The following is an 11,400-nucleotide window of genomic DNA, read 5'->3' as shown; positions in this document are numbered from 1 at the left end:
AACGTCTTTTTTTAGGATAGCAATTTTGGATCTGATGTTCTGACTGGTCTCTGTTTATATTGAACCTTGTATGTAAGTACTGATTAAGTTGGTTGTATGGTGGACTGAAACTGAATGTAGTTTCTTCGTGTGCTCGATGAACTCTCTACTGAGCTCAGGGTTCTACTTTTATTTGCTCAGATCTGACTAAAGTTGTTCTTTCTTTTGTGTTTACTAAAAGTCAGTTGAAATTATAATATTTTTTGTAGTAAAGAAATCGGACCACTGCACATACATGAACGTGCCATCACAAGGTTTCAGTGTTTTGTCCAAAGACATTGGATGAATAGTGACAGCTTGTTAAATGAGCGCCCAATACAAATCCTTGTCATCAACTTTTTAATTAAAGTATTGTGTATAGTGTATTTAGTGCTTGGTGAGGTCACTGTGAGCTCTGTGTTCAGTGGTCTGTGTCAGAGTCTCTTCCTCTTCAGCAGCTGCTTGGTTCCTGCTGTAACAGTTCAGTGTCTCTGCAGTCTGACTGAGGAGGTTTTTGTACACTACTAATCACTGTGTGAAAAACATACACTGTTAATCCATTGTAAACTCTGACAGTAGTAAACTGCTGCATCTTCAGCTGAACTCCACTGATTCAAAGGAAGTCAGGCTGCTTCCACTGCCACTAAACCGAGCTGGTGTTCCTGATCAAGTGTGTACAATTTAATCAGAGCTTTGGGCTGTCCAGATTTCTGTTGATACCAGTGAAGACAAAGACCACTGCTCCGCTTAATAATTCTATTGTTTTGTCTCACGTTGTGTTGAGCGTGTTGAGAGCAGAGAAATCATTTCCATAGAGAGGAGGCTTTGCATCATCAGCTGATCCTCCAGTGAACTCAGAAGGTTTATAGTCCTGGGAGTTCAACACTGCACCACTCAGATGTGTCAGTCAACACAGCACAAACCACAACCAGCATGACTCTCATCACCATCCTCATCTGGACGCTGCTCTGCTGCTGCTGTTTCACAGGTTCATTCACTCAGCAACATTTCAAACATGATGTGCTGCTTTTTCTCTCCTTTCTTTCTGCTGACAAATGAAGGATTTGTTTTTGTCTGCAGGATGCAGCGCTCAGGTGACTGTGACTCAGCCTCCAGTAGAGACTTTTACTCCAGGATCCACTGTCACTCTGACCTGTAAAACCAACCCGGCTGTTCTCAAATATAGTGATGGGGATCAGGGTATGTTCTGGTATCAACGGAAATCTGGACAGACTCCAAAGCTTCTGATAAAATATGTGAACACAAGTTTATCAGGAACACCAGCTCGGTTTAGAGGCAGTGGAAGCAGCACTGACTTCACTTTGACCATCAGCGGTGTTCAGGCTGAAGATGCAGCAGTTTACTACTGTCAGAGTGATCACAAAATTAACAGTGATCGTGTGTTCACACAGTGATTAGTAGTGGTACAAAAACCTCCTCAGTCAGACTGCAGAGACACTGAACTGTTATAGCAGGAACCAACTGCAGCTGCTGAAGAGGAAGAGACTCTGACACAGACCACTGAGCACAGAGCTCACAGTTGTCCTTACTGTTTAGTACTAATCGGACTAAAAGTACATATATATTAAAACATCTAATTCTAAATAATTATGTTAATTTTCTTCAAAGAACAAAACTGCTTTCCTGATCTACTGAGATCAGATTTTCATTACTGATTTAACAATTGTTTTATTGCTCAATAATATGTTTTCATGAAATGTTCCTATTCGTTTTACCCTCAGTCAAAATGGGGACAAAATCCTCAGGGGAAACTTTATGAAGACAGAAACAGCAGAGAACAGTGAAACAGAAAGTTTCTACATGTGCTTAATCAGACAACAGGGGGTAGTATACAACTCTCTCACTCAAGTCTTTCCACCTCATCTCTCCCTCTCAGTTCAATAAGCACAGATGTGCTTATGTTTACTTTGCACGCATGTCGGAATCTTCTGCAAACGGGGAGATTGGCCTTCTTAAGGTAAAGATAAGAAACTGATGAATGGTCCAGTGAGGAAAACACAGTAAATCCAAATAAAACACATCACTATATACATGTATCCATGTATATAGTATATATACATATATATACTACTTCATTAGTGTAGAATGATTCGATGTTTCAAATGTTTGGTTACATTTCAAACATCGAATCATTCAACACTAATGAAGTAGTATTTTTTAGGAATGCATTAAGGTAATTAGAATGGATTGATAAATGATTATATACAATTATAGGTACTATACTCTACTCTAATTATTTAGATTGTTTCCCGATGAATATTCAGTACAATAAAAGAAACATTAATATGATTGGCACATTATACAGTATTTCTTCATGTTACTCAGTGAGTTTGGATTCTCCAGAAGGGAATCAAAGCAGAGAAATCATTTCCATAGAGAGGAGGCTTTGCATCATCAGCTGATCCTCCAGTGAACTCAGAAGGTTTATAGTCCTGGGAGTTCAACACTGCACCACTCAGATGTGTCAGTCAACACAGCACAAACCACGACCAGCATGACTCTCATCACCATCCTCATCTGGACGCTGCTCTGCTGCTGCTGTTTCACAGGTCAGTAATATTTTGAGGACAGAATTTAAACATAATTATATCACAATGGTTATTCATTTGCAATGTCATAAACGATATAGAAAAAAATGTGCAAATTTTGTTTCTATGTATATTCAAAAGTTTTTTTTTTCTTCCAGGATGCAGTAGTCAAGTTACTGTGACTCAGCCTCCTGTAGAAACAACTTCTGTTGGATCCACTGTCACTCTGACCTGTAAAACAGACCCAAAGGTTTATGTTTGGTCAGATGGAGGTAGTAGAGTTCATTGGTATCAACAAAAGCCTGGACAAGCTCCTAAACTGCTTTTGTACAATGGCAAAAATAAACCATCTGGTGGTGGAGTTCCAGCTCGGTTCTCTGGCAGTGGAGACGGTGTGAATGCTGCATTAAGAATCAGTGGATTTCAGGCTGAAGATGCAGCAGTTTACTACTGTCAGAGTGTACATGAAATTAACAGTGCTTGGGTGTTCACACAGTGATTAGTAGTCGTACAAAAACCTCCTCAGTCAGACTGCAGAGACACTGAACTGTTACAACAGGAACCAACTGCAGCTGCTGAGACTAATGAACACAGAGCTGCAACTATCCAAACGAGCAACAAGCAAACAAAAAACTTATATACAAACAAATATGTTACAGACTAAAACCTCAACCTAGAAAACATGAAATGAAGATGAATTATACTATATATGTAAAAGCTTTTTATTACTATTTCCCCCCATTAATATCAAGTTATAGTGGTGAAATGTTTTGATGATAAACAAAGTATATTTTATTGTACTGCACTGAGTATTTGAGATTTTCAGCTTGAAGTTGTGTGTTTTTAAGAGGACTTTGCATGTTTACAAAAAAGTATGTGTGTCCCTTCTGGTACTATTCATTGATCTTGCTTTGTGAATTGTTCAAGACGAGGATTACATGTTATTGGATTTGTTTCAGGTGACGTAAGCAGACCTTGCTGGATAGGAGAGTGTCCATGTTGGGCCAGTTCCCAGGTCAGCACAGACACTGTGACGTGAGCAGGCTGCAGAATTAACAAAGCAAGTAATCAACACACTCATGCTAACAGGTAATGACAGCAATAGCATGTTAAATTATGGTATGCCACACTTTCCCTACCAAATTAAAAATAGTTTTATTTGTGCTTTTGTTTTAGAAATGTACATCACTCATTTAAATGATTTACTACAGTAATTTAACATGAATTAAAAAGCAAGACAACCAAACAAATCCCACTGTTGTGGCAGTGAACCCCTGTCAAACATTTGATAATCATCTTTTCTCTATAACAACCTGCTGGGTTTAAGTTTACGCTGACACCTGCTGGTTAATTTCAGAGTGGGCCTCAAGGCCAACAAGCCATCATTCACATTAAGGCCTCTCAGCACACGCTCCCACGGTGCAGCCTAATGTCATGGTGAGGTCAGAGCATGTTCTGAACCATGAAGACGGTGCTGGTGTCTGAATGCTGCCTGCACAGTTTAAACTACCTCACTTGGACACAACTTCTATTATTGTTATGTCCCTAGAAAGCAACAGTCATATTAATAATAATTTAAACAAAATAACTGTCTGTAAACTCTTGAATGCCACTTTAATCTTGTTTAGATTTGTCTTTAATTACAGACAGTGACTTAGACGTAGGTTGTGTTTGTGTTAGGGCAAAAAGTTGATGTTGCAATGACATCATCACATGAGAGGTAAATACAAACCACAGAGGTCAACTTGGAGACAGGCAGTAATAAGTCATAATGAGCCATGAATGGAGGAGCTAATCAGTGCTGAAGTCCTGCGTCTTTAATAAGCCTGTGTGGCTGTGAGGGAGATTCTGTTAACAAGAGATGGGGATAATCCCTTTAGGCAAAGCTCTACAAGGAATCAGTTAGTGAACACTTCCTCTCAGACTGGATGAGCTGCTCCAGGAGACAGGACCCACATTTCACCAGATTCACTAGCCGGCCTCTGCCTCAGATCTTCTGGGACGCATACTGATCTACCCAGCTCACGATCCAGGCGATCCAGATTTCTGTATTCACTCAGGGGGGAGGGTGGGGGCTGTGGGATACGGGCCGAGACCGAACCAGGATGGAAACTTTGAAGAAGTCAATGAAGAATATTGTGTCTGTGAAAATCAGGGAGTACGTGAAGGACTACTGCAAGAGGAACGGCCTCCTCACACTCTCTGTCTTCGCTGTGCTGACAGGATGCGTACTTGGATTTATCCTCAGGTCGCTCAACCTGTCCACACAGGTATGAATGAATGGATAGATGGAAAATCAAGAAGGCATTTTATGTCTTACATGGTGGGAAATTAACACGACATTCAAGAGGGAAGAAGGGACGAGTCCTGTTAATCTATCACACACTGACACTGCAGCTGGAGGCAGTTATGTAACATACAGAGAAAATCGGTACCACAGGGAATTAGGAGGAAAAGCTTGATAATGTGTTTCATATGTTGTCATTTCAAGATCAACTGTTCCATGAAAAGTTTGTCTGCAGTGTTCAGCTAATTTAGAAATGTTTAAATGTGTTTTTAAAGGCCATGTTTCAGTGATGCAGTGATACACTAAGTGCATCAAGTGGCTTATGTATTTTGGCAGTGACTGCATCAATGATTAGCGTGTGTGTTGTCCGTAATTTAACCTTGTTCAGGGGCAACAGCCTCTAAAACATACAAATAGTCATCTAACGATAAAAGAAAGAATGTGGAAACACAAAGTACAAGAAAGAGACACATTCACAGATACTGTGCTGAATAGGAGTCATTTATTTATTGGTTATATGTTAGATTCTAAGGAAGGAAGCTATTGGAAATGTAGCCATGACGTTTGCTTCAGGTGTTTCTCTCTCACACAGGCCAAGATCTACTTCTCCTTCCCTGGAGAGCTTCTGATGAGGATGTTAAAGATGTTGATTCTTCCTCTCATCACCTCCAGGTAAGGAAGTTGCTCACATGTGTTGGGCCAGACACAGGTGATATACAACAGCAGTGAATTTTAAAGCTGTTATAAGCAAAGAATATAAAATGCTTCCTCGGTTAAACCAACAGATAAACACTCTGACATTATTACAACTGTACAACTGTAAGGTCAATCCTCACCACACTAAACATTTGCATTTATTATTCACGTCCTATCTCCTGGAACTTTGGATCTTTCTTTAGAAGTGAGATGTCTGTGGGATCCTGGTGGCGAACTTGCAAAGATTAATACTTCATGCAGGCCGGACAGTGACTTTAAATCAGGTCTAGGACCATTTTGCTCATGTTTCTTCAAGTCTGATGTAATATATAGTGTATTAATGAATTAATCCTCCACACCAACTATCATTTCCTTATCGCTGCAGTTGAATAAATGCACTTGTTGATTTTTGAGTTACTGAACAATGCTTCATCGTGGTTTGTATCAAACGACAACATTTAGCTTCATTTAAACTAATTCATTGTGAACATTCCTTTTTCCACTAATTGATTAATTAATTAATCAACAATCCTTAAACTCAATCTAAAAATATTTCACAGCGAACACTAATGTTCATCAGCACTGATCACATGTTTTCCCATCCAGTCTTATGTCTGGCCTCTCGGCCATGGACACCAAGGCTAGCGGTCGACTGGGAGTCCTGACCATCACCTACTACCTGTGGACGACCTTCATCGCAGTCATCGTCGGCATCGTGCTGGTGCTTATCATTCACCCAGGGACGGGCTCAGAGAAAGAGGGTCATCATACAAGTTCGGGGCCTGTTATGACCTCTGCTGACGCTCTGCTGGACCTCATCAGGTAGATATGACTTTCAAGTCATAGCAGACTTACTGACAGGTACACTGGGTTTCAAACTTTGACCTTACTAAAGTGCCCTCACCTCTGACCTCTCTCCTTATAGTTTTGAGTACAAAACTAAAAGTTCTCCATTAGCTTTTTGTCCCAGTAAACAAGCCACCAAAGACTTTGTTTCATGTTCCTAAAGTGGTTTTCCAATTAGAAGACAAAGTGACATACTCAGGCTAAATTTTGACTTATAGCTGGTAAAAATGTTTCCCACTTGAATTTCTCTAGGAATCTAGAAATTCCCACATTTAGTGTGGGCTTTGCAGGAGATTTCAGATGTTTCACCTTTTGATATTACTTTCCAGGATAGTGATTTGCTGTGTAAGACCCCGTAACACCCTGGGAAAACCACGACAGACCTTTTAAATCCAGCGCAGATCCCGTTCAGACCGATTGAGCTCCCTGTGCTTCCTTAGAAGGAGGAAGCTCCCTAATCATAAAATCCCAAGGGATCAGTGTGATCCTGGGAGCTGACATATCAGCTTTCAAACAGAGCAAGTCAGCTATCGTGAAATCCTCAGCCAGTACCATTGAGTGAATTCAAGGACTCTAGAGAGTTTAGTAGAAGAGAATGATTCAATCAAGTCAAAATCAAGCTGAATGTACATCTGATGTTTAAACCATTTTGTCTGTCAGCACTCTATTAAAAAGGTGAAGGAACAAAATGCTTCCAACACAGTTGCAGTGTCACTTCTACACAGCAGGTGGCTAAGAATAGGGAGACACTTAATTGCTATCGGTTAAGCCTGCACTTTCTCAGAAGGCCCCTGTACGGGGTTATGTTCTGTGCCATGGAGCCTGCAGTCTGGTGTGTGCTCAGGGCTTACCGCAGGGCCATTCATGTCAGAGTTACGCTAATACCTTCTGAGTAAACCTGATTATTTTAGAGAGCTGTAGCCGGTGCACCTTCCAGTCCTCTTACGTGTTCAACAGGCTTGTTGCCTGTGTTCATCATCATTGACGTGCACTGTTTAAATACAGTCCCAGGACATGATGCTGGCAGTGCTCCTTCCACTCCCATTAATGTTAAACAAGTCTTTTACTGTGTTGTTTTACAATGTTTCACTGCTGTACATAAAAAATATATTTAATTTCTGTTCTCATGTTGCATGTTATGTTGTGAGTACTAATTAACAACAGCCAGTGACAAAGTCTAAAGTAGCCTTTCCCATGATAGAAAAGAAATACCTTGTACATTTTATACTATTATATACTGTACTATATTATTGAGTTTCAATAGTGATGTATTAACAATACCAAATTTAAAAAACTGTTTAGAAAGTCAATTCACTCTCTGTGATGCAGCTTACTACATATGTGATCTTAATCAGTGGAAACAAAGACTTTATGCCTTGTTGGTAAACAGGAAAATGGAAAAGCTATATGCACCACCATACCCAAGGTCAACAATGACCTTTGAACTTCATTATATGAGCATATTTTTAAAAACTAATCAGCTCTTTACAACAACTGGACACAGCAGTAAAAATATCTGATATATTTTTCTTTCATCTTTACAGGAACATGATCCCATCAAATCTAATTGAAGCAACTTTTCAGCAGGTGAGTGGACAAAAGCAAAAAGCTCATAATAAACTGTAAAAGGCTGCTCGTTAATTCAGTGTTCAGTATCCACATATTTACACATCTCTGTGGTCGTTCTCTTTCAACCCACTCCAGTACCGGACAGATTTGGTGCCTATTGTGCAGAACTCAGACGTAAAAGAGTCTCAGGCTAACTATGTGTATGTCATGCCCGACTACCACAATCCCCATCTGGGCCACCCAGTCTTCCTGGAGATCACCCCTGCTCCCGACATCAAGTACAAGATTGTGCCCAGTACGAGCAAAGGCATGAACGTACTGGGGATTGTCATCTTCTCAGCGACCATGGGTAAGAAAGTCACACAGCACATCACTCAACCCAACCCTTATTAAACAGCCCTTTTCTCATAGTACTGATGATCGGTGGTGGTATTTATTGCAGATGTTACTAAAGGAGGCTGTTTCAGAGGTAAATCTGCTCATTCTGCAGAAAAATTAAACCTCCAACTGATATGATGTATCTCATTTTTTGCATTTCAGCTGGTTCTAGATAGTGACTGCAGCTGTCAGATAAATATAATGGAATAAAACATACTATATTTTCTAATAAATACCAAGATTATGAAGTGGTCAAAATTCGAATTACTCCATTTTAATAACCATATCATCCATCTCAACACTTGAGTACTGCAGAGACGGAGAAAGGGGAATGAAAAGTGGTACATAATTGGTAATTAACAATTGAGAAATTACTGTTTGTTCTCAGGTCTGCTGCTGGGGAAGATGGGAGAACGTGGGGCTCCACTGGTCAATGTGTGCCAGTGCATCAACGAGTGCGTCATGAAGATTATTAACGCAGCTATGTGGTAAGGCCACACCCGGGTTCTCTCTCACGCACACACTTTCAAAAATACCCTACTGTGTTACGCACATACTGTACGTCCAGAAAAAGACAGACAACACACAGTTCAGAGCGGAGCCAGATTAGGTCTAAGAATAAATCCCACAAAGTAAGTCTGCGTCAACCCTCGGATTACATCATGGAATTGGGAGAACACAAATAAACGTGGACACTGTATGACCAAAAGTTTCAAGATTCAAACTTAAAAATAATTTAACAAAGAAATAAGGAGAATCAAAATATTATTTCGTAAAGTACAAATTTGTTGTATGTAACAAAGTGTCTTGTAAGAACAGAAGAACTTCATATTGGAAGCACAGTAATGTCTAAAATATAACTATAGCTTCAACGTTGGGTTTTCTCTGAGGGACATAACCCAAACCCAGACAAAAATTCAAGCAGTCACATGCATTCAGTGTCTTTGATGCTGCAGACTGAAGCTCATTTGCTCTTTAGCCGGCTCCTTTCACACTGAGAGAAAGTCCAGAGTACCGTCTGTTTTGTTGGTCTTAAAGCGACTAAGCAGGAAGTAGTAAAAAGGTTCTGTATGTCTCTCATACTCTCATCTGCAGGTACTTCCCCTTTGGCATTGTGTTCCTTGTGGCAGGGAAGATCCTGGACATGCACGACCCGGCCCACCTGGGGGAGAAGCTGGGCATGTACTTCATCACCGTGTTGTCTGGTCTGTTTGTCCACGGGCTCATCCTGCTGCCTTTCTTCTACTTCTTCTTCACTCGCAAAAACCCCTTCCCCTACATCAGAGGACTGCTGCAGGCTCTTGTCATCGCACTGGCCACATCATCCAGGTTAAGAGAAATACTTTATACAGGTGTAACCCAAACTGTCCGACGAGGAACCTCCTTTGACATCCTTCGTTCTCTTCCTCTGCAGCTCGGCCACTTTACCAATCACCATGAAGTGTCTCCTGGAGAACTGTGGAGTTGACCGGCAGATCGCTCGCTTCGTGCTGCCAGTGGGAGCTACCATCAACATGGACGGGACAGCTCTGTACGAGGCAGTGGCAGCCATCTTTATCGCTCAGGTCAACGAGTATGACCTGGACTTTGGCCAGTTGGTCACCATTAGGTGAGAATAAACTTACTCCCCTTCTCCATACATTATTATGTATTTTACATTTCTGACATCTTGGCTCTCATGTCAACAGCATAACAGCAACAGCAGCCAGCATCGGGGCAGCTGGGATACCTCAAGCAGGTCTGGTTACCATGGTGATTGTCCTGACCTCTGTGGGGTTACCGCCGGCTGACATCTCGCTGATTGTAGCCATCGACTGGGTTCTGTGAGTCACGTGAGAAATGATTTCACAGAGCATCATACGTTCTGATGAGATGGACAGTGTTTAAATGATCTTTTTCTGTTTCTTCTTCAGTGATCGCTTCCGGACCATGATCAATGTTCTTGGAGATGCCTTAGCTGCTGGGATTATGGCTCACATCTGTAAGAAGGACTTTGAGAGAGCGGCTGCTGCAGCTGTTGCCACTGCTGCTGCCAGTAACGGAGGTGGCCGGGTAAGGAGGATGATTTGTATATGGGGGTGCTTATAAAGTTATATACCCAACCTTTGGGACGTTTTACCATCTGGTTCTAACTGTACTGTTGTTGGCTTCTTCCCTACAGAGAGACACAGTCATCTCCTTCGGTAATCAAAGCGTGACCCTGTCCGACGCTCCTCTGATTGCACACCGCTGTGATTATGTGTTCGAGGTGGACGGAGATAATGTGCTGGAGAGACCTGTGGCCTGCTACAACCTCTGTCATGTCTGAGACACGTTTACAGGATGATCAGCAAGGGGTACTGCCTTCTACAGCACACCTCCATACAAAAGGGACTGTGATCTGAGGCCCTAGAAATCCATTTTTGGTTAAATTCCTATTAGGTTTCCATCCTGAATGAGACTGAAACTTGGGTATGGTGTCAGGGTTTAGCAGCTTAAATGGATTTTGCCTGTGCCATGTTGAAACAGAAACCTTTAACACTTGATAAATCCTGTTTGTCTCCATTCAGTTTTTGCTGAATGACAGATGTGAGAAAATGCATTAGGTTTCACATGTAACCTAGATTTCACGCACAACCAGTATTGTTTGAATGATGTGCATTAGATGGAGCGTAGAGTTCAATCACAGTAGTCGTTTCATGATACGCTTGTTTGATTAGACTTCAGTCGGGGTTTTGAGTTGCCTTAACATGAACTCAGTTCTGACAATAATGCTGAGAACGTGAAAGACTTGAAAATAAACAGAAATGCTCAAGAATGAAATTTGTTCGTTAGCCATCTACGTTCAACAATGTATTAAATAATATTAGAGCAACATTTTAACCTATTGATATTATTCTACAAGTCACATTATTTGTTTTTATACATATGCTTGTAATTTTGTCTTCATGTTTTTAATAAAATAATGAAAATGGGTGGTTTTACTGAAATGTTATTCTGCAAAAATGTTTATAGATATTGATTACTGCTGGATATCCTTTTTACCAAGAGTATGAAGGAAGAATGTAGGATTAAAAG

The 11,400-nt window shown here is 40.8% G+C and overlaps 1 protein-coding gene and 1 gene segment (V, D, J or C); both read left to right on the top strand.

Moving 5' to 3' along the window:
* Positions 1 to 11,400, top strand: part of LOC113148689 — a 43,679-nt gene that overhangs the window by 12,020 nt on the left and 20,259 nt on the right. The window contains 1 exon segment of the V gene segment in view: positions 4,394 to 4,401. Within this exon segment, the coding sequence occupies positions 4,394 to 4,401 (8 nt within the window).
* slc1a8b (solute carrier family 1 member 8b) lies at positions 4,636 to 11,226 on the top strand. The gene is made up of 10 exons (XM_026340471.1): positions 4,636 to 5,526; positions 6,157 to 6,372; positions 7,941 to 7,983; positions 8,101 to 8,314; positions 8,732 to 8,831; positions 9,439 to 9,672; positions 9,758 to 9,952; positions 10,032 to 10,166; positions 10,257 to 10,395; positions 10,505 to 11,226. Exons 1-10 carry the CDS (start codon positions 5,294 to 5,296, stop codon positions 10,649 to 10,651), a joined length of 1,656 nt encoding a protein of 551 aa, XP_026196256.1. The 5' UTR covers positions 4,636 to 5,293; the 3' UTR covers positions 10,652 to 11,226.

Source organism: Anabas testudineus, chromosome 22 (assembly GCF_900324465.2).
Source record: "Anabas testudineus chromosome 22, fAnaTes1.2, whole genome shotgun sequence".
Taxonomy (NCBI): Eukaryota; Metazoa; Chordata; class Actinopteri; order Anabantiformes; family Anabantidae; genus Anabas; species Anabas testudineus.
The sequence above is the reverse complement of the archived record's forward strand: the minus strand, read 5'-3'. Positions and strand labels throughout refer to the sequence as shown.

What these genes read in the sequence shown, in the direction of transcription:
- slc1a8b (XM_026340471.1), top strand. Translation starts at nt 5,294, where the DNA reads ATGTGGAAACACAAAGTACAAGAAAGAGACACATTCACAGATACTGTG. An exon ending in TTGAAGCAACTTTTCAGCAG is followed by an intron (nt 7,984 to 8,100) that starts GTGAGTGGACAA and finishes AACCCACTCCAG; the next exon opens with TACCGGACAGATTTGGTGCC. An exon ending in GCACTGGCCACATCATCCAG is followed by an intron (nt 9,673 to 9,757) that starts GTTAAGAGAAAT and finishes CTTCCTCTGCAG; the next exon opens with CTCGGCCACTTTACCAATCA.